General features: G+C 38.9%; 3 protein-coding genes across 6 annotated transcripts in view; all 3 read left to right on the top strand.

Moving 5' to 3' along the window:
- The window catches only part of tacc1 (transforming, acidic coiled-coil containing protein 1), a 49049-nt gene extending 40632 nt beyond the window's left edge, over nt 1-8417 (top strand). For all 3 annotated transcript variants that reach the window (XM_022681172.2, XM_022681171.2, XM_007254951.4), the window contains 8 exons: nt 56-108; nt 3506-3634; nt 3761-3837; nt 3948-3991; nt 4111-4271; nt 4394-4500; nt 5488-5608; nt 5852-8417. In XM_022681172.2, the coding sequence (XP_022536893.2) occupies nt 56-108; nt 3506-3634; nt 3761-3837; nt 3948-3991; nt 4111-4271; nt 4394-4500; nt 5488-5608; nt 5852-5920 (761 nt within the window). In that variant the 3' untranslated portion in view covers nt 5921-8417. The remainder of the gene's footprint in view (nt 1-55; nt 109-3505; nt 3635-3760; nt 3838-3947; nt 3992-4110; nt 4272-4393; nt 4501-5487; nt 5609-5851) is intronic.
- A 1974-nt stretch (nt 8418-10391) lies between these two features.
- si:ch211-113d22.2 (uncharacterized) lies at nt 10392-15760 on the top strand. 2 transcript variants are annotated; one of them, XM_049469115.1, is made up of 3 exons: nt 10392-10490; nt 11677-11790; nt 13956-15760. In XM_049469115.1, exons 1-3 carry the CDS (start codon nt 10442-10444, stop codon nt 14156-14158), a joined length of 366 nt encoding a protein of 121 aa, XP_049325072.1. In that variant the 5' UTR covers nt 10392-10441; the 3' UTR covers nt 14159-15760. The 2 variants fall into 2 exon arrangements, with proteins under 2 accessions (XP_049325072.1, XP_049325071.1); XM_049469114.1 differs by having other exon boundaries at nt 10395-10490; nt 11650-11790.
- Nucleotides 15761-17313: 1553 nt separating this feature from the next.
- Nucleotides 17314-25972, top strand: part of loxl2a (lysyl oxidase-like 2a) — a 54433-nt gene continuing 45774 nt past the window's right edge. The window contains exons 1-3 of the mRNA XM_049468656.1: nt 17314-17486; nt 24218-24512; nt 25607-25782. Of these exons, the coding sequence (XP_049324613.1) occupies nt 24248-24512; nt 25607-25782 (441 nt within the window). The 5' untranslated portion in view covers nt 17314-17486; nt 24218-24247. The remainder of the gene's footprint in view (nt 17487-24217; nt 24513-25606; nt 25783-25972) is intronic.

Here is a 25972-nt window from a genome sequence, read left to right as displayed (position 1 = left end):
GTCTGTGTAGAAGTGTAGAATTTAATAAAAATCTGTTTTTTTTTATTTCTAACAGATCTACCAGTGGGGGAAACTGATCATTTTAGTGAAAAGGAAATATGCACTCCTGTAAGTACTCTTTTATTTATCTGTGTGTGTTTAGTATCTACTATGAATTATTCAGTATCTACTGCAACGTATTCATTGTCCAATATCCTCAAAATATGGTACTACTATTAAATATTTTATTTTTGCCATAAACTTTTCATTATCTACTATTAATTACTTGATATTCATACTTTATAATTCAGTATCCACTAAGAACTATTAACTCTATAAACTCTTCAGTGTCTACCATTAATTATACAGTATACACTATGAATTAAATGGGATCTATTATTTATTATCTATTATTGAGTATTAATTATTTGCTCTTCACTACATAATCAGTATGAACTCTTTAATATCTACTATGAATAAATCAGTATCCACTATGAATTAAAACACATAAACAGTAGCTCTGTACTGCTGTGTGTGATTCCAGGCTTTGGGAGTAGTTCATATGTACCGGTCAGTGTATGATTCATGGTGCAGTATAGTGTAGTATTGCTGGATGGGAGGGAGTATTACCCCACTGGGCTGGGCTGTGTTGTGGGTGGGGCTGCGAGGTGGGCGTGGTCACTGATGAGCCGATGTCAGGCTGTGCCACGGCTCCTTGGGAATGCTGGACTGTGATTGGCAAAGAAACATAATCATATCACCTAATGCAGATTAACTCTTATAATCTGCACAAGGACATGGGGTGACCCGGCCCACGCCGCAGCTAATAACCAGGTCAGAACCAAGGGGACAGTCTGAGATCATAATAAACACTGAGTTTACTATTAAATATTAATAACATAAAATTACATATTTATTTTTATATATAAAATAATATATATATATATACAGTGCCCTCCATAATTATTGGCACCCCTGGTTAAGATGTGTTCTTTAGCATCTCATAAATTGAGTTTTGTTCAAAATAATATAGGACCACGATGGGAAAAAAAAGTAAAGTCCAACCTTTAACTCAAGTAAATTTTAAGGGGGAAATAAAATCCCTGACTAAGAAATAATTATTCTTCATAAAATCACCTGTTCCACAATTATTGGCACCCCTAACAATTCTTAGGAAATAAATTTAATAAAAGTATTTCTGTCACTTCTACAGTAGTTTACGAAGTTGATCAGAGTATGTAGGAACATTTAATTAGTAATTCACAACTTCCTGTTTCCCTGGGGTATAAATATGACGTGACACAGAGGCCATTTATCTTCAACATGGGAAAGACAAAGGAACATACCATTCAAGTGAGGCAGATGTGTGTTGACCTTCACAAGTCAGGCAATGGCTACTCGCCTACACCTGTCCATATCTACTGTCAGAGGAATTATTAAGAAGTTTAAAACAACTGGAACAGTGGTAAACAAGCCTGGACGAGGACGCAAGTTTATTTTGCCACCACGCACAGTGAGGAGGATGATAAGAGAAATAAAAAGTTCTCCAAAGCTCACTGTTACAGAATTGCAACAAATGGTAGCTTCTTGGGGTCACAAAGTCTCCAAAACAACCATCAGGCGCTATCTACATGCCAACAAGCTGTTTGGGAGGCATGCACGGAAGAAACCATTTCTCACTCACAATCATAAACGCAAACGTTTGGAGTTTGCTAAGCGGTACTGGGACTTCAACTGGGACCGTGTGCTTTGGTCAGATGAAACAAAGATAGAGCTTTTTGGCAACAAATGCTCTAAGTGGGTCTGGCGTAACACAAGAGCTGAGTATGCAGAAAAGCACCTCATGCCCACTGTGAAATACGGCGGGGGATCAGTGATGCTGTGGGCCTGTTTCTCTTCTAAAGGCCCTGGGAACCTTGTTAGGGTGCATGGCATCATGAATGCTCTAAAATACCAGGACATTTTAAAACAAAATCTGGTGGCTTCTGCCCGAAAGCTGAAGATGGGTCGTCACTGGGTCTTTCAGCAAGATAATGACCCTAAACATGTGGCCAAATCTACACAGAAATGGTTCACCGCACACAGAATCAAGCTCCTCCCATGGCCATCTCAGTTCCCAGACCTCAACCCCATTGAAAACCTGTGGGGTGAGCTGAAGAGGAGAGTGCAGAGGAGAGGACCCAGGTCGTTGGATGATTTAGAGAGAATGTGCAAAGAGGAATGGTCAAAGATCCCTCTTTCTGTATTCTCCCATCTTGTGAAACATTACAGGAGAAGATTAGGTGCTGTTTTGTTGGCAAAAGGGGGTTGTACAAAGTATTAACATCAGGGGTGTTAAAGGTTAAAGGTTGTATTTTACTCTTTTTTCCATCGTGGTCCTATATTATTTTGAACAAAACTCAATTTATGAGAAGCTAAAGAACACATCTTAACCAGGGGTGCCAATAATTATGGAGGGCACTGTATATATATATATATATATATATATATATATATATATATATATATATTATTTTTATAATAATATAAAAATAAATAATAACAAATACAGCTCTGGAAAAAAATAAGAGTTTCTTTGACTTTACCAAATTGAAAACCTCTGGAATAAATCAAGAGGAAGATGGATGATCACAAGCCATTAAAACCACCAAGCTGAACTGCTTGAATTTTTGCACCAGGAGTAAAGGCATAAAGTTATCCAAAAGCAGTGTGTAAGACTGGTGGAGGAGAACATGCCAAGATACATAAAAACTGTGATTAAAAACTAGGGTTATTCCACCAAATATTGATTTTCTAAACTCTTAAAAACTTTATATATGTGAACTTTTCTTTGCATTATTTAAGGTCTTAAAGCTCTGCATCTTTTTGTCATTTCAGCTATTTCTATTTTTTTGCAAATAAATGCTCTAAATGACAATATTTTTATTTGGAATTTGGGAGAAATGTTGTCCGTAGTTTATAGAATCAAACAAATAAAACAACAATGTTCATTTTACTTAAACATTTACCTATAAATAGCTAAATCAGAGAAACTGATTTAGAAACTGAAGTTGTCTTAATTTTTTCAGAGCTGTATCCAGTCCAGTGCAGTTGAGTTTTCCCCTAAAAACTGTTGTGTGTCATATAAATCACACTTTAAAATGTGTGCAGCAAATAATCAAATATCAGGAATTATGAATTTATTGATGTCAGTTTCACAGAATTTAACAACCAATATTCTTCAACTCAGATTTATTAACCCTATTTATTTGATTATAGTGACACCAAGTTCACAACCACACGAAATATCAAATGAAATGAATTAATAAATGTTCAGCTAAGCATTGTAGTCTAAGTACAAACTAATTTACAACTTTTGTAAATTAAAAGTTTTTATCATTTATATTTTATTTATTGAACTCATCTAAATATATATTATTTCCGTTATTTAATGAAATTATATTATTTACCTATCATATGCATCTACTGTACATACGATATTACTTAAACCCAGTATAACTGTAAAAGTGTGTGTGTTTGTTTGCAGACAGAGGGCCTGTGTAAGTCCCAGGCTCTGATTGGCTGTGAGAAGATGGAGAAGGTTTCTCCAAGTCTGGACTCTATCCCCCTCAGTGAGATGGACAAAGCAGCTGTACTGACCCTTATCAGAGAGGAGGTATCACCAGTCAAATCACATTTATTATTTATTTATTATTAGTAAATGTATAATACATAAATTAATGTGTTTATGTACAACATTATGTCGGAAACCAGCTTTGTTACGGAGTTCCTGTCTCCACAGATCATCTCTAAAGAGATTGAGGCCAACGAGTGGAAGAGGAAGTACGAAGACAGCAGGATGGAGTTAACAGAAATGAGGTATAGCAAAAACTACAACTCCCATAATGCACTGCCTTCATTCAGGAATAGATGTAGATGGTCTCAAGTGAAAAATGAAATAATGCTTGTGTGTTTTTGTCTTTGGATAGGAAAATCGTGGCTGAATATGAGAAGACTGTAGCACAGATGATCGGTGGGTTATGTTTTCGACTTGTTTAATGGGACAGTTTGATTAAAAATAAGTTGCACAGTGCACTCACATCACGTGTTGCTTTAAAATGTATGTATGGTATGCCTTGGTTTCCCCTATAGAAGATGAGCAGAGGAAGACTATGGGCTCCCAGAAGAGTGTCCAGCAGCTGACCCTGGAGAGAGACCAGGCCCTGGCTGACCTCAACTCAGTGGAGCGGTCACTGTCCGACCTCTTCAGGCGCTATGAGAACATGAAGACCGTGCTGGAGGGATTTAAGAAGGTGAGAACGACAAAGCTGCAGCTAAATTATGTTTCCATGTAAAAATAACATCTGCCTGTTCCTCCTATAATCTGGTTAATCTGTTCACAGATTGAGCTAATAGTTCTCTTTTGTTTCCACAGAATGAGGAGGTGTTGAAGAAGTGTGCCCAGGAGTATCTGGCACGGGTTAAACAGGAGGAGCAGCGATATCATACCCTCAAACTGCATGCAGAGGAGAAACTTGACAAGTAAGACTGTCCCTCATTATCCAACACCCATTAACTTTTAGCCATTATTCATTATCCATCACCCAACACCTATTATCTATAACCGCTATTCATTATCCATCACCCATAATCTATTATCCACCTAACATTCATTATCCATCACCTATTTTCCACAACCAAACACCTCTTATCTATAACCCAACATCCATTGTCCATCAGCCAATGTCCATTGTCCATTACTCATCATCGATTGTATATCAGCCAACATCCATCACCTGACACCTATTATCTATAACCCAACATTTACTATCCATCACCCATTATTCATCATCTATTACCCATTATCCATCCCCCAACACACATTGTCCATTACACATCATCCATTATCCATCTCCAATCATCCACTATCCATCCCCTTTTATCTTTCACCAAACACCTATTATCTATAACCCAACATACATTATCCATCCTCCCTTACCCATTGTCCATTACGCATCATCCATTGTCCATCAGATCCATCACTAATCATCCATTATCCATCCCCTATTATCCATCACTAAACACCTATTATCTATAACCCATCATCCATTGTCCATCAGCCAACATCCATTATCCATCACCAATCATCCATTGTCCATCCCCTATTATCCATCAACCAACACCTATTATCTATAACCAAACCGTATTTAAAACCCAAAATTCATTATCCATCCCCCTAACATCCTTTGTCCATCCCCAACATTCCTAATCCACCGCCAACATTTATTATCCACCCCCCAACATCCATTATCCACCCCTAACTTTTATTATCCACCCCCCAAACTCCATTATTCACCCCTAACATTCATTATCCACACCAACATTCATAATCCACCTCCAACATTCATTATTCATTCCCCCAACGTCCATTGTCCATCAGCCAACATCCATTGTCCATAAGTGTGTGTTTGTTTAGTTTAGGTGTGTGTAGCTCAGGTTTGTGTGACGTTGGGCTTTGTGCTTCTGCAGGGCGAATGAGGAGATCGCTCAGGTGCGTTCAAGGGCGAATGCGGAGAGTGTGGCTCTGAACGCAAGTCTGAGGAAAGAGCAGATGAAGGTGGAGTCTCTGGAGAGAGCACTCGAACAGAAGGTAACTTATACACTAAAACATCTCACAGACCTGCTCTAACATACCTGATGGATCATTTAAGTTAGACCTGGAGCTGATTCCCATAATTCTGGGATCTATTTATGTAATTAAGATTTCAAGATTTCATTTATTAATTTATTAACAGTTAATAAACAGATTTTTAAAAAGACAACACTGTTACTAGCACTCTATGAACTTTCAGATCAAAGTCATTGACATGATGTCATTTTCTCTTTTTCTCAGAATCAGGAGATGGAGGAGCTGACAAAGATTTGTGACGAACTCATAGCAAAATTGGGCACAACAGACTGAAACCCAACAAGAAAAACTCTTCAAGCCCCACCCCCAGCTGCTCAAACTGTGCTTTAATCCAGATGACACGCCCCAAACCTTCCCACAACAAACACCCTTAGAAAAATGCAGTTTTCGTTTTGGGGAAAAATGATCTGTACACTGATACATACAAATTATTATATTCCTTGCTCTATTCCAGCTTTGCTAATGCCGTTAATCCTAAAGGGGGCGCTATCAAACTCACTCCTTGTATTGTAATAGCAAAATCGCCCGACTCCAACAGCTCAAACTGCACTTTAATCAAGCTGACACGCCCCCAAACCTGCCCACAAGACACACCCCAAAACCTACCCACAAAAACATATCCTCAAACCTGCCCACAAGACACAAGAAAAAGGATGTTCCATTTTGGGAGAAATTATCCATACACTCCTTTTTCCATCCCTCTAGTCCAGTTTTGCTCATGCTGCTGCTGATCCTGAAGGGGGTGCCATCACACTCACTCCTTTTACTGTAAATAAGAGACTTGTTTTTTGTTGTATCGTTGTTTTAGACGTTGTTTTGGACGTTATTTTACAGGTTCTGTTGTGGGTCGTACTGTAACCCCGTCATGGTAGACCACAGTAAATGAGTGGGAACAAAAGTGTGTTTTCAGTGTTTACACACTTTGGGATTTGAGTTACAGTGGTTGTGTTTATCGTTAATAGTCACGGTCTGATTTTAATCATCAAAATGTGTGAAGTTATGAATTGTTACGTTGAGTGAGATGATGTAAAGCAACAGGGAGATCAAATAGAACCAACTGAAATACTGTATTATGAACAGATCTTTTTACACAGGTGGAAAAGCTCAATGTGGGAAGCTAAATGCTAGTGTAAACAGCAGCTACAACAACAATGCTCCATGCTAACTTTTAAACCACTTAACATCACACTGTTAGTAGCTGGCAAATGCGCTTTAGGTTGTTTTAAACCTGTTTTTACTTTACAGTACAATACAGTTTGGCAGGAACGATTTTGCACATTTTTAGCATTTAGCCCAAATGTATCGGACAAGCTAAGCCATGTTAGCCCAGGTTACATGCTAGTTTTGGGGCTTACACAGGTGGAAGTTCCAGGTGGGCATGGGATCTTATTGGTTTGTAATTGTGTTGTAACTAGAATTCAGTTATTTCCTTAGATTTACACTGAAGCTACCACACTAATGTAGTATTTATTGTAGAATAACATCCTAGAATAAACTCTGTAAATTAAATACAGTAAGATTTTCTCCACTAGAATGTCTTAAGCCGCATTAAAAAACATAAACCAGTACAACAGAATAGGTATTCAAATATCTACATATCTACATTTGTAAATGTTGTGGCAATACGCTTATTTTTTAAAAATTATAATTTACTTTAAATGTGTAAATCAGCATTAAACTGGTAGAATTCTGTCAGAAAAGACATTTAATACATGACAACAAGCAAGAAAATCAGCTCAAACGAGCACAGTATGCTAAAGTACACCTTGTTACAATCAATATATACATTAAAACACATTTGAATGTACAGGCTCATTTGAGTCTGTATGGAATAGCAATAATGGAACCACAAAAAAATAATACTTACAAGTAAAAATAACAATAAAACATGAGTTTTGTCATAAAATGAAGCTTATCTCCTTTTAAAAATGTGATTTTAATAACTGCGCCTAACAATTGTGGTAAAATAAGGTGCAGATATGCTAGCTAAGTGCTAACTGAAAACTTATGGACTAATTGGTTAGTTACCACCATGATGCTAACTAAATGTCTTAAGTCATCACACAATCTTCACAAAGTTTGAGTAATATTATCTAGTCTACAGTGGATACTATAATTATGAGGCTTCTGACAGAATATATCTGTTATTAAACTATATAAATAAGCAAAAGTTCTGTAGCATGGCTAAAAACATCCAGCTAGCTGTTAGCTGGTGTTAGCTACATTAGCCTGGTAGCTTCAGTTTCAGGAAAAAAACAAACGGAGGTAAAAACATGTCTTTGCTGATCAGTTACTTTTGGGATAAGGAGATAAAAAGTGTGTATATTTGATATTATTGTCATTTGTGCCATTTCTGAGTTACTTTTCCTGCTAAACTGAGTTTTATCTCTCAGACAAAGCCTTGAAGTTTACTGCCTTTATTTCACACAGTGTTAATTCTGAAATCATGCTAAATGCTAAACGACAATCTGCGCTGCTGAATTAGCTCTGTGCCTGTTTGCCAAAGTGACCAAGCTGATCCAGCGTCTGTTAGGATATATCGCCCATTCTGTATACGCAGCGGTCCGAACCGCGGAAACTGCCCTGCCGCAGTCAGTGGTAAAGGTGTGTGACGGTCCAGTGTGTATTTTTATGAGAGTGATATTTCTCTGTTATTTTCCTCTCATTGATGTTTGTAAAGTGGAAGAGAGAGCTGCACAGAAATCATGTTTACTAATATATATTTTGTGCATAAGGCATTCGCCAAAATAAAAGTGATAATTATAGCTTGTTCTGTTGTGACTTTGATGCGTTTTCATTAATGTTAGAAAGCAGTAATACATTTTGTATTGTCTATTATATTTGTCTTTGCTTTAAACACCTTTTTAGCACATTCTGATCAAACATTTCATAAGAAAGGACATCCTAGCAATGCTGCCAAACAGTTAATGTCTTATACAGCTCTGGAAAAAAATAAGAGACCAAATTTGATGAGTTTCTTTGATTTTACCAAATTGAAAACCGCTGAATGTAATCGAGAGAAAGATGGATGATCACAAGCCATCAAACCAAGCTGAACTGCTTGAATTTTTGCACCAGGAGTGAAGGCATAAAATTATCCAAAAGCAGTGTGTAAGACTGGCCAAATACTGATTTCTGAACTCCTAAAACTTTATGAATATAAAATTGTTTTCTTTGCATTATTTGAGGTCTGAAAGCTCGGCATCTTTTTTGTTATTTTCTGCAAATAAATGCTCTAAATGACAATATTTTTATTTGGGAGAAATATTGTCTGTAGTTTATAGAATTTAAAAAAGCGTTAATTTTACTCAAATATATACCTATAAATAACAAAATAGGAGAACTTGATTCAGAAAATGAAGTGGCCTCTTAATTTTTTTTCAAAGCTGTATCATGAAAGACCAGCCTTCTACACCTACAGGTCCATAAATATTTGGACAGTGAAACTATCTTTATATTTTGGGTTCTGTATTCCACCACAATGCATTTGAAATTTCACTATTGAGATGCGATTAATGAGTAGATTTTCAGGTTCAATCCAAGGGGTTCAATAAAAATATCCTATAAAGGGTTTAGGAATTACAACATTTTTAAACAAAGTCTCTTTTTTTCAGGGGCTCAAAAGTAATTGGACAAATGATCACAAAAGCTATTTTATGGGCTGTATTCTGTAACTGTATATAACTACTCTCCAGAGAACACTGTCTACTAGATATTGGAGCACTGTTTTCAGGATTAAGTTGTATTCAGTGGAAGATTACAGTATTATATGGATACATTGGATTGAGCTCAACAGCTCAATGAGGTTCATGTTTGTTCTATTTTATTGGCAGAACTTTTCTACAAAAACTAGATAAGCTGTGAATTGGCATAGTCAGTGCTCTGGCTGTGCAGGACTAAGCTGGAGTGAGGAATGAGGTCATGTGACGGGGATGACCGGTGTTTAACTGGAGCATTAGGATTGTCCTTCTGGTAATTGCTGATGAGTAATGTGTCTCAGTAGGTCTGATTACTTCACCTTTACCATCATATCTGACCAGATAAACCTTCTGTATCACTTCTCATACACTGACCATCAATAGTATCAATAGTTTGGGGATACTTTGCTTTATTTTAAAATTTTGACAGATTAAAGGGTGAAAATATGTGGTGTGCTGAGTACTTGTGATGACGCTTCAATCCTGCCTTTGCTGTGGAGCAACACACTGACACAACAAACTGCTGGTGTGATAAATATTCTGAAAAGCATCTCACCCCTTATAGTGATACGAGGAACACTAACAGCTCATTGATATGTGCAGAAACATTAAATATTGTCAATCTAGAGCATTTATTTGCAGAAAGTGAGAAATGGCGGAAATAACAAAAAGATGCAGAGCTTTCAGACCTCAAATAATGCAAAGAAAAGAATTTCATATTCAGAAATAATTATTTGGTGGAATAACCCTGGTTTTTATGCATCTTGGCATGTTCTCCTCCACCAGTCTTACGCACTGCCTTTGGATAACTTTATGGCACTCCTGGTGCAAAAATTCAAGCAGTTCAGCTTGGTTTGTTGGTTTGTGATCATCCATCTTCCTCTTGATTATATTCCAGAGATTTTAGTTTGGTAAAATCAAAGAAACTCAGAGCTGTATATATCTTATCATTATCACCATCACTCTCTCTCTGATGATGATGATGTGCTGATGATGGTCAGGGGGCATTAGGGTGAGTTAATCTGAGGAAGGTGGGATTAGGAAGATCCGCAGGATCACACACACTTACACACACACTCACACACTCCTGCTCAACATGAGGACTGTACTGGCTCTGCTGCTGCTGCTAGCCTCCGTGCTACACAGTACGTATCTCAGCTTTTAATATTAATTATATTAATGCAGATAGTTATGATGGGTTTCATTCTTCAGCTCAGTAACCAGAAATAACACAGACAAGCCAAACATACCACAATACAAAAACATAGAATTATTCATTTACTTTTTTATAAAGGGTACTAGGTTTAGGAAAATGTCATATTAATTACACTGGAAACTGTTCTAAATTAAACTAGATAAACTTCGATACTGGATATTATTTAGAATTTTATACTGTATGTTACTGTATTAGAATTTTTAATTAGAAATTTATACTGAAAATAATTTATTAGAATTTCATTCCAGATTTAAATTTTATTTGAAATTTATACTTTTTTTTTTTTTTGGGAATTTCGTTCCAGATTTCAGTTGTATTACAACTACATGCAGAATCAAATTATTTATGCTTTTTTATTTAATCTTTGGGGTTTGTTTATTCGTACTTTGTCTCCTCCTGTAGATTAGTGCAGATGCTCTCCTCAGTTGTGTTTTAATCATTATTTCCTGATTCTCTTTACTTATGTAATTAATTAATTGATTAATTAGATAGATTAAATAAAAGTGTCCTCTTCATCCTGCATAATTATCTAACAGTGTTTGGTTAGTAGAACATTTTCTGAACTTTACAATCACGATTAACAGTTTTTCGTAACATTGTTATGGTAAGATTGTGGTACCATCTGCATAATAATGAAAGAGACACAGACAGAGTGAGAGTTGGATGGTGGGGGAAAGGAGGGTTCTTGCCTATTTTCATGTATTTGAATGAGCTTCCTCTTCTGAAGTCTCTATTGCTCCATCAGCCGCTTGTGTGACATAAGTATGTAAAGAAGCTTGACGTGGCCAGAAGAAGAACTCATGCGAAAAGCGATCCGACACCCCAGTTTATACAATGAATACATTAGGCTTAGCAGGGATGGTTGTTTCAGCAAACTGGTACCATTAAACACAATATTTGCCACTTTAATATTAACATCTAAAATGTAGAAATTAGCTAACATAAAGAAATAAAGAAAAACATTGAATGGAAAGTGTGTCCAAACCTGTGACTGGTACTGTAGGTATGCATGAGAGTGTGTTTGTGTGTGTGTGTGTGTGTGTGTGTGTGTGCTGTAAATCTGTCTCTGCATGTTAATCTAAGTACAGCTGTGTGTTCTTGTACGGTGTGTGAAGGCGAGGCACTGAAATGTCACACCTGCGTCGCCGTCAACCAGGAGGACTGCGACAGACAGGGGTCATCGGTGTGTCCGGCTAATGCTGATGCATGCTCCACCATCATCGGGCCCAGTGAGTACACACACACACACACACAGATTAACCTCACTCATTTTTTCATGGTGTGTGCCAACTGCTTACTACACACTAATACTATATATACAGCTATGGGAAAAATAAGAGACCATTTAAAAATGATGAGTTTCTTTAATTTTACCAAATTGAAAACCTCTGGAATATAATCAAGAGGAAGATGGATGTTCACAAGCCATCAAACCAAGCTGAACTGCTTGAATTTTTGTACCAGGAGTGGCGTAAAGTTATCCAAAATCAGTGTGTAAGACTGGTGGAAGAGAACATGCCAAGATGCATAAAAATTGTGCTAAAAACAGGGTTATTCCAACAAATATTGATTTCTGAACTCTTAAAACTTTTTGTCATTTCAGCCATTTCTCATTTTCTGCAAAAAAATGCTCTAAATGACTATTTTTATGTTTGGAATTTGGAAGAAATGTTGAAAGTAGTTTATAGAATAAAACATCAATGTTCATTTTACTTAAACATATACCTATAAATAGCAAAATCAGAGAAACTAATTTAGAAATTGAAGTGGTCTCTTATTTTTTTCCCAGAGCTGTACTGTGTGTACATAGAGTATACTATATACTACTACAATACACTACTATTAATAGTGCAGGTTTTTACTTCTATACTAATCTACTTTGCAGTTCTTGATACTATGTCAGAATAAACATGTACTAGATTTACGGGAAACTCCATCAATTATATTTAATTATCTGTATAAAACTACTTTTCCTGTGTTTATCTAGGTATTGAGTACTCTAGGGGTGTGACAACGCATTTCTTACATTTCAGACACAGGAAAAGGTCAACAGAGTATGCCAGGTTTAATCATTTAAATCGTACGTAAAGATGCAGTTCCCCGAGTGTCCACACGATGGAGCCAAAATACAAATTTAAATACTCTTCCAGCATTCATTCTAAAACAGAGGGTCACACGTGGGATTTTACCCACCTTTACTGCAGTAAAAGCATCTACTTTTTAGGAAAGACTTTATACTTGAAGTTTGCTGTGAGGAAGAATTGATTGTAGTTTAGCCTCATTAGAGCACTGGGGTATTTTGTTGTTTTGTTGCCAGGAGCTCCGTTACTTTATAGAACCTAGTAAAAAAAACTAGGGAACCTTCCATCTTCGCTTTCCATCACTTTTGCTTAAATATTATAAAATCCAAAACAATTATCATTAGTACTTTAATTTAATCCGCTTGTTTGTTTTTTCTCTACATTGTAAATGAATAGAGAGGTGATCCAGATTATGAAGGAACACATAAGGAATCATGTAGTAACTTAAAAGTGTTAAACAAACCAAAATACTCTGTGAAGCATTTAGATGCTCTTATCTGGGGAGGCTGTTAACTTTAAGGCTGATAAATAGAGGTACCTCTTACTCTTCCTTTCCTGTGGTGGTCCTGATGAGTGCCAGTTTTGTCATTATAATGATTTTGATGTTTTTTGCAGTGACTGCACTTGAGAATTCGTTCAAAGTTTTTGAAATGCTTCTTTTCGAATTGTCTGCTTTTTATTTTTTTCTTAAAGTATTTTTTTTATATTTATGTAGTTGAGTAGTTCTTACAATAATGTGCCGCTTTACAACACAACTGATGCTCTCAAACACATTGAAAGGCAAGAAATTCAGGTAATTAACTCTTGATGAGTTCAGCACAGCTGTTAACTGAAAGCCTGAATTCCAGGTGACTCTACCTCATAAAACTGACTGAGAAAATGTTCAAAGCTGTAATCTAAACAATTGGTGCTACTTTGGTTACCAAATAATTCTATATTTTTCTTCATAGTTTGGATTAGTTTAGTTTAGTATAATCTACAGTGCAGAATATTTTAAAACAGTTGATGTAAAAGTGCTAATATTAATGATTAATGATGGTGACCGGCAGCATCTGGCTTCCATGGGGATACCAAAAGTCATGGGACACGACACTAGTTCCTGTCTGAGGGTTCTCCAGAGCAGTACAGTAGTAAAGTGATAAAGCAGATGTTGTGGGATATATGATGTAGTCGGTTTTGCTGTAAATGAGAAAACCAAGTGGATCATAAACGCTCAGTAAGTCTGGGGGGAGAGGATGGGGGAATTAACCACAGCCCCCCAGCGCCACACCACTACCCCTGCCTCACTGTTTCCATCTCTTCCTCCTCCTCAGACTCGGTGATGAAGTCCTGCTCCTACAAGTCTTTCTGTGAGAAGGCCCACATGAGCGTCGGGGGGGTGAAGCTGGAGTGCTGCTTCAACGACGACTGTAACGGACCTCACCGCGCCCACAGTCACGGCGAGCACAGCGGTGCTCACACGCTCGGCTACAGTGCCACCCTGCTGCTGGGCACACTACTTCTCAGAGCCCTGTAACCTCACACTAACCTCACACTAACCACACACACCTCACACACTAACACAGGTCACATGACGAGCCGGTGAGGGACTGATTCGTTAAACTTTTTAAACTGTTAAAGATCCCGTTACATTAAAACATACTTAGCTAATTAGCTAATTAAGAGTAACCACAGTTTAGCCCATCCCATTTGTCTTACAGATATTTAGCCCCACCCATATATTCTACAGCAGTTTAGCCCCTCCCATATAGCCTACAACAGTTCAGCCCCACCCATTTTGCCTACAACAGTTAAACCCCACCCATTTATCCTATCACAGTTTTACTTAAACCCTTAATCAATAACTTCATTGATTCATAACTTAATCATTATCGGATTAGCCCCATCCTACAGATGAGTCTATAGATGTTTAGTCATGATTAGTCATGACTCCTCCTATTTAATCAATACAGGTTTAGCCCCACCCTACAGGCAAGCCTATAGACGTTCAACTCTGTCTGTTTAGCTCAACCCATTTGGTTTAAACACTTTTGCCCCACCCATTTAGCCTTTAAGTTTAACTTAAACCCCTCCCATTTAATCAATATATGATTAGCCCCACCCTACAGATGAGTCTATAGACATTTAAATACTATAGCCTACAGCAGTCTAGCCCCATTTATTTAGTAAAAAAAATAGGTTTTTATTTATAGGCATTAATAAAGGTAAATAAAAAAAATACAGCATATATTACAAGGAATTATGTGTTTCTTAATCCACATATATGTCATGAGTTAACCTCAGGGAAAATAAATAAGAAGAATAAATAAATGCATGTATAGGATGTGCGTGTAGTGTATGGGCCCTTTAAACTACTTCATTCTCTACGTCCACATCCCGAGGCTTACTGTTCATTCAAAGCAATGCACACTGACTCCACCCCATTTAGAGGAATGGAAATCAGTTTAAGAGTTTAAGGGGTTATTTATTTATAGGATTATAATTCAGTTATTCATTTTACTTACTTGATACTTACTGTATTTATTCAGAAACGATGATTGTACCTTTTAAGTTCTTTAGTTAAATGACCCAAAATATACTTCATGCAAGTATGCAAACGCTGTAGGAACTCAAGCGTACATTCTTGCAATTCAATACACATGGGGGTGCTAGAGGACAAATCCTAGTGTCATGACTGTTGACTGGACAGTTAACACTGGTGATGCAAGATAGCTTCGTTGTTTGTTACTGTAGCGCCCCCTTGTGGCTCAGCTCAGAATGCAGCTCGCACTTGTGTTGTATTGTGAAATTGGTTGACACATTGTTTGTAGAAAAGCTCAAAGCATTTGCGTTTATGTCCTTGTGTGAAGTATATTTAAGGCCAATTAGTGTTACATTATTAAGGTTATCTAACTTAGATACACTTTTGTACTTCTGACTGCATAGACCACCTAGTTACCTGAACTTACTACTGCATTATGCTGTATATTTAAGGGATGTCAGAAACTGGGAAATTGTACTATTTATAATGTTTCTTGATTGGTACACAGATTCACAAGTTTGCTAAATGCAGCACCACACTCTTTGCTGTATTATTTATAGATAAATAAAGCTAAATAAATCTAAATAAAGCTGATAACTGTGTCATGTTTTATTATTTTGGCCACTTTTATTATGCAGTGTGCGTTGTGTAGTCGTGTGTTATTCTATAGTCCTATGCTGGGTCTATATTAGGAGCTGTGGGTCTGATCTCACCCTGTGCTAAACTGGTAAACACACACATTCCAAACCACTTACCATCAGTCCTGTCTACATTCCCCCTGAATGTCTCTGGATTCTCTGAATTAAACACTCATTAAGCATCTACATATACAGTTCTCTCCAAAGGTAGTGGAACAGTGAGGCCTATACTACTTCCTATTCTTTCTATACTTCCTACTCACCTCATTAATAATGGTTTTAATATTTTAGTGAAGTCTCTGTACTTTTGTTCATGAAGTCTTTTTTTCTGTGAAAAGTGATACCTTCACTCCTGCCTTTTGGGGGTGGTTGCTGATTTTACTACAGGTAGACCAATTTCCCTTGGTCTACCTGTTTATCACCTGTTATTTAATACACCAGTGACGACTTTCTTCTTCAGGACATTCCAAACTGTTGTTCTGGCAATGACTGTAAGAATAATGGCTTTCCTCTTCTATTGTGCATCCATTTAGTGTGTTGATTATGCTTGTCTTTAGAAATGACTGTAACATGTACACAGGATGCAGTACACACAAAAATGCTAAGGGGGCGGTGCAGGCACTCGGCAACGCGAAACGCAAAAGAAAATTGCTTGATTATGGGGAGGCTACCCAGTTCCTATCTCTGCAGTTATATAAGAAAATAACTGCAAAATAGAGCTAGAGGGAGCCCATGAGTGAGTCAAAAATGAATGGGGTGAATATGGAGCTAAACAGCAAAATATATATATATATATAAAAAATAGTAGTATCTATTTGGCCAGGATTCTACACTTTTTCTACAGTAAGGGGTTTTAGACAATGGATTTATTTGCTAGCGGCTAGAGTATCACCGCAAAGACAATCAAAAACATGATCATAAAAATGATGAAACTGGCACCCCAGAAAATAATGGAAGAGCAAGAGTTTCCCCTGCTGTACAGGATAAGTTAATCAGAGTTACCAGCCTCAGAAACCACAAGTTAAAAGAGTATTCTGATTTGTTTAACACTTTTAAGTTACTATAGGATTCCTTATGTGTTCCTTCATAGTCTTGATTACTTCAGTATTTATTTACTATGTAAAAAGATGTGGTGCTTCAGATCAAGTTAACTATACACCCCAGTGTGTGTCTAATTTTTTTTAGTTTATTTTTTTTAATAAAAAGTTAGATCATGGGTTATGGACCCTTTTTGTTACACACCTAACAGTGCATGGTAATACAGTGTGTGTATAATAAATTATCAGTTATTTTATTACTACTACTAATATTAGCCCAGCAGGCTGGTTGATGTTTCTGGATGGCTTCTGCAGGGTTTTGGATCTGATGTGTCAGTTCTGCTGGATGTTGAAGGAAAGGGCTGTTCCTTATAAGTTGGTAAGATTCTGAGGGGGCTTGGGGGTGTGGCTGTGGGTGTGGTTATGGATGCAGAGGGCGGGGTGAGGGGTTAAAAGAGGAGGAGCAGAGGGGGAGTGCTGGAGGAACAGCAGCAGCAGCAGCAGCAGCTTACATTCATTCCAACCACTCCAACAACTCCAACAACTACTAAACTACTACATCTACAGCAACATCAACCACTACAGCAGCTTCATCTACAAGATCTACATCTGACAACTACAGCTTCAGCTTTACCTACAGCTACAGAGGTGAGTCTGGACTCCACACACTTTCTGCAGCTCAGTGTTTGCTGGGTAAACTGTGTGTTGGGCTGTATGTTTTGGGGGAATTTGGGCTCTGAAACACTGTAGGAATTCAGACTGTAGAGAAGAACCTCTGTCTTCTCTGTGAGAAGCTGATCTAAAGGTCTGCTGGAACAATGTTCTGGGCTGATCTTCAGAGATGAAACTGTGCAGATGTGTAGATCGTTGTTGTATCTCTGCATTCCTTCCTTTACACAGTCTGTTCAGCACTGGGCTGGAGAACTCTGTTGGTATTCATACAGTAATGATGTTGGTATTTGGACCATTCCTGTATATTTAACTCACTTTCTGTACTTTGCTAAAACAGAGCTATGAGTGATATGCTCCCTAAAGTAATATTTTTATTGTTATGTCGAGTTTTCACATTAAACACCAACGTTTAACAGCAGACTGCAGTCACATGACCTAACTAGACTGGAGGCAGAGTGAGGTAACAATGTAAAGTTTAGCTTCTCTGTCAGCCTAAAGACCACACAAAAATCACCTTTTCAGCTAAACAACAATATTATAGGGCTGTACGCTAATTCATATTTTTATTGTTGTTGGTTTCTATAGTAAACATATTAAAAGAGCTGCGATAGAGGTGTGAATAACAGCTTGACAACTCAAACTGTATTTACTCATGTGCAGCAACAAAGGGACTTCTTTACACTGCAGGCTGTGCTCATCTGACATAACAAGACTGGATGTAGAGTGAGGCAGAGCAAGCCATAGTAAAGCTAAGTGAGGTAGAGTAAGGCAGAGTGAGGTAAAATGAGATAGGACAAGGTAAAACGAGACTGTGTAAGAGAAAGGGTGTGAGGGAGAGCGAGGGCGAGTAAGGTAGAGCAAGGAATAACAAGACATTGTGAGGTAAAGTGATTTAGGGTTAGGTAGGGTGTGAAGTAGAGTGAGATCTAGCATTGTAGACTAGAGTGTGGTAGTGTGAGGTAGAGTGAGAGTAAGAGTAAGGGTAGAGTGTGGTAGAGTGAGGATGATGTGAGGTAGAGTGAGTGTAGAGTAAGGTAGAGGTAGAGTGAGGATGATATGAGGTGGAGTGAGGATGGTGTGAGGTGTAGTGATGGTAGAGTGAGGTAGAGGTAGAGTAAAGATAATGTAAGGTAGAGTAAGGATTATGTGAGGTAAAGTGAGGGTATAGTGAGGTAGAGGTAGAGTGAGGATGATGTGAGGTATAGTGAGGTAGAGGTAGAGTGAGGATGATGTGAGGGTAGAGTGTGTTGGAGCAAGGATAGGGTGGGGATAGGGTGAGGTAGAGGTAGAGTGAGGATGATGTGAGGTAGAATAAGGGTATAGTGTGGTAGAGAGAAGATAGTTTAAGGGTACAGTGAAGTAAAGTGATTATCTAACTATAGGAGTGTGAAACAGAATCCTGTAGATCCTCGGCACTGGTGACCCCGGTGGTGACCTGGTGATTATGTGGTTGGGGTTGAGTGACAGTAGTGAGTGTATAAGTGGAGGTGCTGAATAATGAGGCTGTGTTTAGTGAAGGTAATACGCCGAGTGACTTCATACTAATGGAATGTGAGTATAGAATAGCCTAAAGTACTATACGCTCAGAACCTCACCTGTGGACAGGTATTCAGTTTCATCAGCAGGGAGGAGGGTCACAGAGTTCATACAGCAGATTTTTTCCTTTCCAGGAAAAAAACTCCCCCTGTATAACAGTATTAAATACAAACATTTCTGTACTTACACAATTACTCATAGTGGATACTGAGTAATTTATAGCTTATACAGAATAATTCATAATGGATACTGAGTAATTAATAATGGATACTGAGTAATTAATAGTTTATACAGAATAAATCATAGTGAATACTAAATAATTAATAGTGGATACTGAGTAATTAATAGTTTATACAGAATAATTCATAGTGGATACTGAGTAATTAATAATGGATACTGAGTAATTAATAGTTTATACAGAATAATTCATAGTGGATACTGAGTAATTAATAGCTTATACTGAATAAATCATAGTGAATACTAAATAATTAATAGTGGATACTGAGTAATTCATAGTGGATACTAAGTCATTCATAGCTTATACAGAATAAATCATAGTGGATACTAAATTATTGATATTGGATGCTGAATAATTAATATCTTAGACAGAATAATTCATGGTAGATACTGAGTAATCCATGATGGTTACTAAGTAATTAATATCATATATGCAACAAAAAAACATGGAAGACACTGAATAATTCATAATAGATACTGAATAATTCAAAGATATACAGAATAATTAAAATAGATTCTGAATAATTTATAATGCAAACTAAATTATAAATAGATATATTTCAGACATTTACTGAATCAATATTTTTATGGAATAGTCTTTCATTTTATTGAAATAAAATAGGTTGTTCTTTAACCGTGGAACAGTATTAAAGATTTTATTGTGTTTTTAATATATTTGTACTGTAACACATACTGTATATCACAACCAAAATATGCATTCGTATAGTGAAATGTGTTATGTGTTTTCTATTACATAACGCTGCAGTTAAAGATGTTAAATTAATTTAGCTGGTTCTCAGATTCTGTATGTTTTGCTGTTCAGGCTGTAAAGAGGCCGCTGGGCAGTGAGTGGTCAAACAAAGGGCCGGTGGATTCCTTTCTCTTGGCAAAGCACACCGTAGTAGATACCGAGCATGTGTGTGGGTGTGTGTATGGGGGGGTGATTTAATGGTTTGGACAGAAGGTTGGACGTGTTGCAGTACAGTCAGAGCTGTATGATATGGACAGAATTCCAGTATTGTTATTATAAAGCTGCACTATTCGGACAATCTTATATAAGGATGTCCTGCTCATGTTATTTTGCCCACAATCCAATTTAAGTCTATTTATACTGTAGATCAATCAATCGATCGATTCCGATACAATCCAGTCTTTATAAAACAGTCATGCTTTGATGTTTCACTGCAAAATAGTTTCACACTGCAGACTCTAACCCAACATATCGAGATATCTTTGCTTGGGGTGGGCGATATGGCCCTAAAATAATATCACAATATTTCATGGTATTTTTGCGATAACGATACTCTTTGAGATATGACAAAACACTGGATTAAAAAAAAAAAATTAAGAATACACTACTGCAACAAAATGAAAACTACACATTTCTTATTGCATATGTTATGATATTGCACACCACTAACTGAGATATTAAAAAAATACAATCATTTTATCAGATTTGTAACAGAAGTAATTGATCCAGAATGACATTATACTAAGAATTCACTCCATATATCTCCATATATCCAGGATTAAAGTACAATAAAATGATACTGGATGGACATAATCTGTCTCTAGTAGATATATAGTGGTAAATAAGAACAGTGTGAATGTTTCTTTAGCTAAAAACAGCAAAAAGTAGCACCCTGATGTGATAATTAGGGGTGGGTGATATGGCACGATATTTCAGCGTATGATATTGTTCACGAAATTCAGAGATATTGGTGATATTATTGCATACGATACGATATGGCACACCCCTAATTATTGTTATCATGGGCAGCCTATTGTAACAATATCATAAAGTGGGCAATTTATCAAAATATCATCGCTATTGTGAGCAACGTATCATGATAATATCATATTGTGAGATTCTGTGATTGGTTGGTGACTCATTTGCATACAGTAGCGTCCTGATATTGTATGAATTCAGCAGTATGCAGAGTGTGAGCTGCTGTTATCAGTGTTTTTCTGTGCTGGAGAATATCTGGTGGCTTTTTTAAAGAATTTGAGAGTTTGATGGGCCAAATGGCAGAGTTGTGATTTCTCGTTATAATTCTTTGCTGGCTGTTAAAGCAGCTGAATGCAGCGCTCGTTCGTGTGAACGTATAAATGTTGGCGTTCCTATTGTGAAGAATGCAGTGGTGTTATTGATATCGAGTTATAGAGTTTAATATTGTAGCTGCTCTGTTTTTCCGTGTTTGATCAGCGGTGGTTTGGGTGGTTTTGGATCGGCTGGACTGTACTGCAGTAAAAGTGCAGATCCAGCAGTGAGGGAAAGTTCAGCCTGGTGATTACGGGTTTTCAGCTCTGACTCGCTACTCTAAAGCCCACCTCTGCTGACACTTTGATGGCTTGTCTGAAGTAAAAGGGCTGGAAGGGTTCAGGCCCCACTCATCAGTCCCAGCCGAACCCTGTAATCTGTCCTGGACGGACCCTCAGGCCAGAGCGAGATTAGGCCAGTCAGCTGGAGGATTTGTTAAGGATTTCTTCCTTGTCATTGTTGCGCAGGAGCTTTACAATCACATATTTTGTTAGCATGTCAGGGATGCCATTAATCATAATATTGTTCTTCTTGGCTGATTCTCAACATCATCTGCTTTCGAAGCACAGTTGACCAGGGCTCCAATTTTGTTTTATTCACCGTGCTTAGTAGACATCGAAGTAACAGCATTGGTGTTACTAGAATTCAACCTTAAAGGTGAATGTTCAGCCATCTCTTCATGACCTCAAGCTCAGGTGTACTTGGGTTCTGCAGCAGGACGATGATTCAAAGCACACAAAACAAGTACACCTCTAAAAAAAAAAAACTAAATGAAGGTTTTGGTGGGTCTAGTTAAAGTCCGATTGAGATGCTGTGGATGATCTTAAACAGGACGTTTATACGGTGGCCCTGAAGTGCAAAACAAATTAACATGTCAGAAAACAAAATTACAAAAACTAAAACACATTTACAAAACTTAAAACAAATTTACAAGACGCAAAACACTTTTACAAATACTGAAACACTTTTACAAACGCTGAAACACTTTTACAAACTGCGATTTCTGACGGAAAGGGAGGGTCTAACACACAGGAAGTGCTTGATGCGGACCCTCCTTGTCAGTCAAGCTGCGTTACGATGAGAGAGTTGAGTTATGAACATCAAACTATGTTTTGTGGCACGTATTTTAGCAGCAGCAGTAAATACTTAAACTATCCCTGTCCTGTTGCTACCCCCGCCGCGGGGTTCACCTAATGCCCGGCGGCCATCAGCCACTGCCCCCGCCGCGGGGTTCAGCTAATACCCCAGGGGTTCAGCCACTGCCCCGCGGTTATCAGCCACTGCCCCCGGCGCGGTGTTAACCTAATACCCTGGGGGTTCAGCCACTGCCCCTCGGTTATCAGTCACTGCCCCCGCCGCGGGGTTCAGCTAATGCCCGGCGGGCATCAGCCACTGCCCCGCGGTTATCAGTCACTGCCCCCCCCGCCGCGGGGTTCAGCTAATGCCCGGCGGCCATCAGCCACTGCCCCGCGGGGTTCAGGTAATACAGTACAGGAGTGGCTGAACCCCGCGGGGCAGTGGCTGAACTCCGTGGGGCATTAGCTGAACCCCGCGGCGGCGGGGGCAGTGACTGATAACCGAGGGGCAGTGGCTGAACCCCCGGGGTATTAGGTGAACCCCGCGGCGGGGGCATTAGCTGATGGCCGCGGGGCAGTGACTGAACTCCGTGGGGTATTAGCTGAACCCCGCAGCGGGGGCATTAGCTGATGGCCGCGTGGCATTAGCTGAACCCCGCGGCGGGGGCAGTGGCTGATGGCCGCGTGGCATTAGCTGAACCCCGCGGCGGGGGCAGTGGCTGATGGCCGCGTGGCATTAGCTGAACCCCGTGGCGGGGGCAGTGGCTGATGGCCGCGTGGCATTAGCTGAACCCCGCGGCGGGGGCAGTGGCTGATGGCCGCGTGGCATTAGCTGAACCCCGTGGCGGGGGCAGGCTGATAACCGGGGGGCAGTGGCTGAACCCCGCGGCGGGGGCAGTGGCTGATGGCCGCGTGGCATTAGCTGAACCCCCGGGGTATTAGGTGAACCCCGCGGCGGGGGCAGTGGCTGATGGCCGCGTGGCATTAGCTGAACCCCCGGGGTATTAGGTGAACCCCGCGGCGGGGGTAGCAACAGGACATAAAACATAGTGTAGTGTCCATAACTCCACTCTCTCATCGTAACGCAGCTTGACTGACAAGGAGGGATCGCATCAAGCACTTCCTGTGTGTTAGACCCTCCCTTTCCGTCAGAAATCGCAGTTTGTAAAAGTGTTTCAGCGTTTGTAAAAGTGTTTTAGCGTTTGTAAAAGTGTTTCAGCGTTTGTAAAACTGTTTTAGCGTTTGTAAAAGTGTTTTAGTGCTGGTAAAAGTGTTTCAGCATTTGTAAAAGTGTTTCAGTGCTGGGAAAAGTGTTTTGCGTCTTGTAAATTTGTTTTAAGTTTTGTAAATGTGTTTTAGTTTTTGTAATTTTGTTTTCTGACATGTTAATTTGTTTTGCACTTCAGGGCCACCGTACGTTTATGCTGGAAAACCCTCCAATGTGTCTGAATTAAAACAATTCTGTAAAGAAGAGTGGAACAAAATTCCTCCACAGAGATGAGAAAGACTCATTGACAGTTATTGCTAAAGTTTGATTGCAGTTGTTGCTGCCAAGAGTGACACAACCAAGTTATTAGATTTGGGGGTATATACTTTTTCACACAGGTATAGTTTTTTTCCTAAATAAAATTATCCTTAAAAAAGTGATTTTTTATATTTACTTTGGTTATCTGTAAAAGTTTCGTTGATAATCAGAAAAATATAAGTATGACAAAAAGCAAAAGCAAAATAAACCCTTATTTCTTCTGATAAAGAAAGCAGTACTGAAGGTAATATAAATCAGATGTATTGGACTGATCTGTATGTTCTCTCCGCAGGTTCTGCTTCACTGAGGTGTGTGTGAGACGATGGCGGTGCTGTCCGGCTGTCTGCTGGTCGTGGTGGGTGTGTTGGGGGTGATGTCGGACCCCCCGGCCCCCCGGATCCAGCTGCGTCTGGCCGGGGATAAGCGTAAACACTATGAGGGCCGGGTGGAGGTGCTGTATAATAACGAGTGGGGAACGGTGTGCGACGACGACTTCGACATGTCCGCTGCCCACGTGGTCTGCAGGGAGCTCGGGTACCTGGGAGCCGTGTCCTGGTCTCCCTCTGCCAAATTCGGAAAAGGAGAAGGTGGGTGGGTCAGGATTTCACGGATGAGTATTGGATCAGTATTGGACAATATTCAGTGCAGTCTATGGTACCTAAAACATGGAGAAGCAGTTATGAGTTTCATTATGTAATCCCTGGAAAGTCATGTTTTACTCATTAGAGAGATTTGATTTAGTCCGAAAGAGCGGAAACTGAACTTATAGACCCAGACACATACATACATACACACACACACTTAGCCTGGTCCATCTACATGCTTCTGCTTAACATCACGACCAGGTAATGACCATCACACATCTGGCACAGGGTCATAAATCTGTTTCTGAACATATTACACAGCAAGTCAACAGAACTACAGAGCTACATATTGGTGGCATATAAGATTTAATTATTTTAGCATCATAGCCACAGTGCTAATTGCCAATTTATTAGCATTTGTTGCTTATTAGCCTCATTGGATTATTGTCTCCAAGTTTTTCATTGTGTTTTAGCTGCATTAGCCTTGTTAATCTAGTGATGAATGGTGAGGTATGCTTTACTAGCTATGATCACTAACTAGCTAGATTAGCCTTTTAGCTCCAATGCTAATAGATGCTAATGGATACAAGATAAAGCTACTTGTGAGCTACAAAATCTTTGTAGCTGCGGAGCGTATTGGTCATATTTGGAGCCGTATCTTAGCTATCAGTGTAGATATATTCTGCAGCACCATTGCTATTAAAATGAGGCGTGTTACCTGTTAAATAAAGTAATCTCAAGGAACTACTTCTAAATTAATGTGGCATAATCATCTATTGCTTATTAGCTAAACTGGCTGCAAGGTTCAAGTTTTAACTGGTGAATATACTTACCGTTTCTATTACGTGTTAGCTACATTAGCCTCAAGTGCTCCAGTGCTAATTGATGAATTATACAGTACCGTATATAAGCTTCTATTATTTGTTAGCTACGTTAGCCTTGCAGCTCAAGTCTAACTAAAGAATCCATTGTTCAGACTGGGAACGTGTCCTGGCTGATTGACTGTGTTGGGGTTAAAGGTTTAGGGAATGTTGGGAATGCTGAAGGTGAAGGGTTAAGTTCAGGAACGCTCAGATCTGATGTTCCTGTTCCTTCAGGGCGGATATGGCTGGATAACGTCCACTGCACGGGCAGGGAGACGTCTCTAGCTGACTGTCCGTCAAACGGCTTGGGCGTGTCCGACTGCAGACACTCTGAGGATGTGGGTGTGGTCTGCACCCAGAAACGAATCCCGGGCTTCCAGTTCATCAGCAGCACCAGCAACGACGTGGAGGTAACGTTAAGATCTGCTCACACGAACAATCACACTCATTAACTTAACCACATCTGTTAAGATGGGGTTATTGTGTGTGAAAACAGCAACTCATAACATGAAGCTTATTTGAACTGTGTGTGTGCGGTACATTATGGTAATTGTTAAAGGGTTTTATCCCTTGGACCTGTATACCTCCATTCCCTCAGTC

Source organism: Astyanax mexicanus, chromosome 20 (genome assembly GCF_023375975.1).
Source record: "Astyanax mexicanus isolate ESR-SI-001 chromosome 20, AstMex3_surface, whole genome shotgun sequence".
Classification (NCBI taxonomy): Eukaryota; Metazoa; Chordata; class Actinopteri; order Characiformes; family Acestrorhamphidae; genus Astyanax; species Astyanax mexicanus.
Note: the sequence above shows the minus strand (reverse complement) of the source record. Positions and strands in the feature narration are given on the sequence as shown.

Excerpts from the sequence above, each read along its gene's own strand:
- si:ch211-113d22.2 (XM_049469114.1), top strand. The coding sequence starts at position 10,442 with ATGAGGACTGTACTGGCTCTGCTGCTGCTGCTAGCCTCCGTGCTACAC. Across the intron at positions 10,491-11,649 it reads GCTAGCCTCCGTGCTACACA|CTGTGTGTTCTTGTACGGTG; the intron begins GTACGTATCTCA and ends ATCTAAGTACAG. Across the intron at positions 11,791-13,955 it reads CTCCACCATCATCGGGCCCA|ACTCGGTGATGAAGTCCTGC; the intron begins GTGAGTACACAC and ends CCTCCTCCTCAG.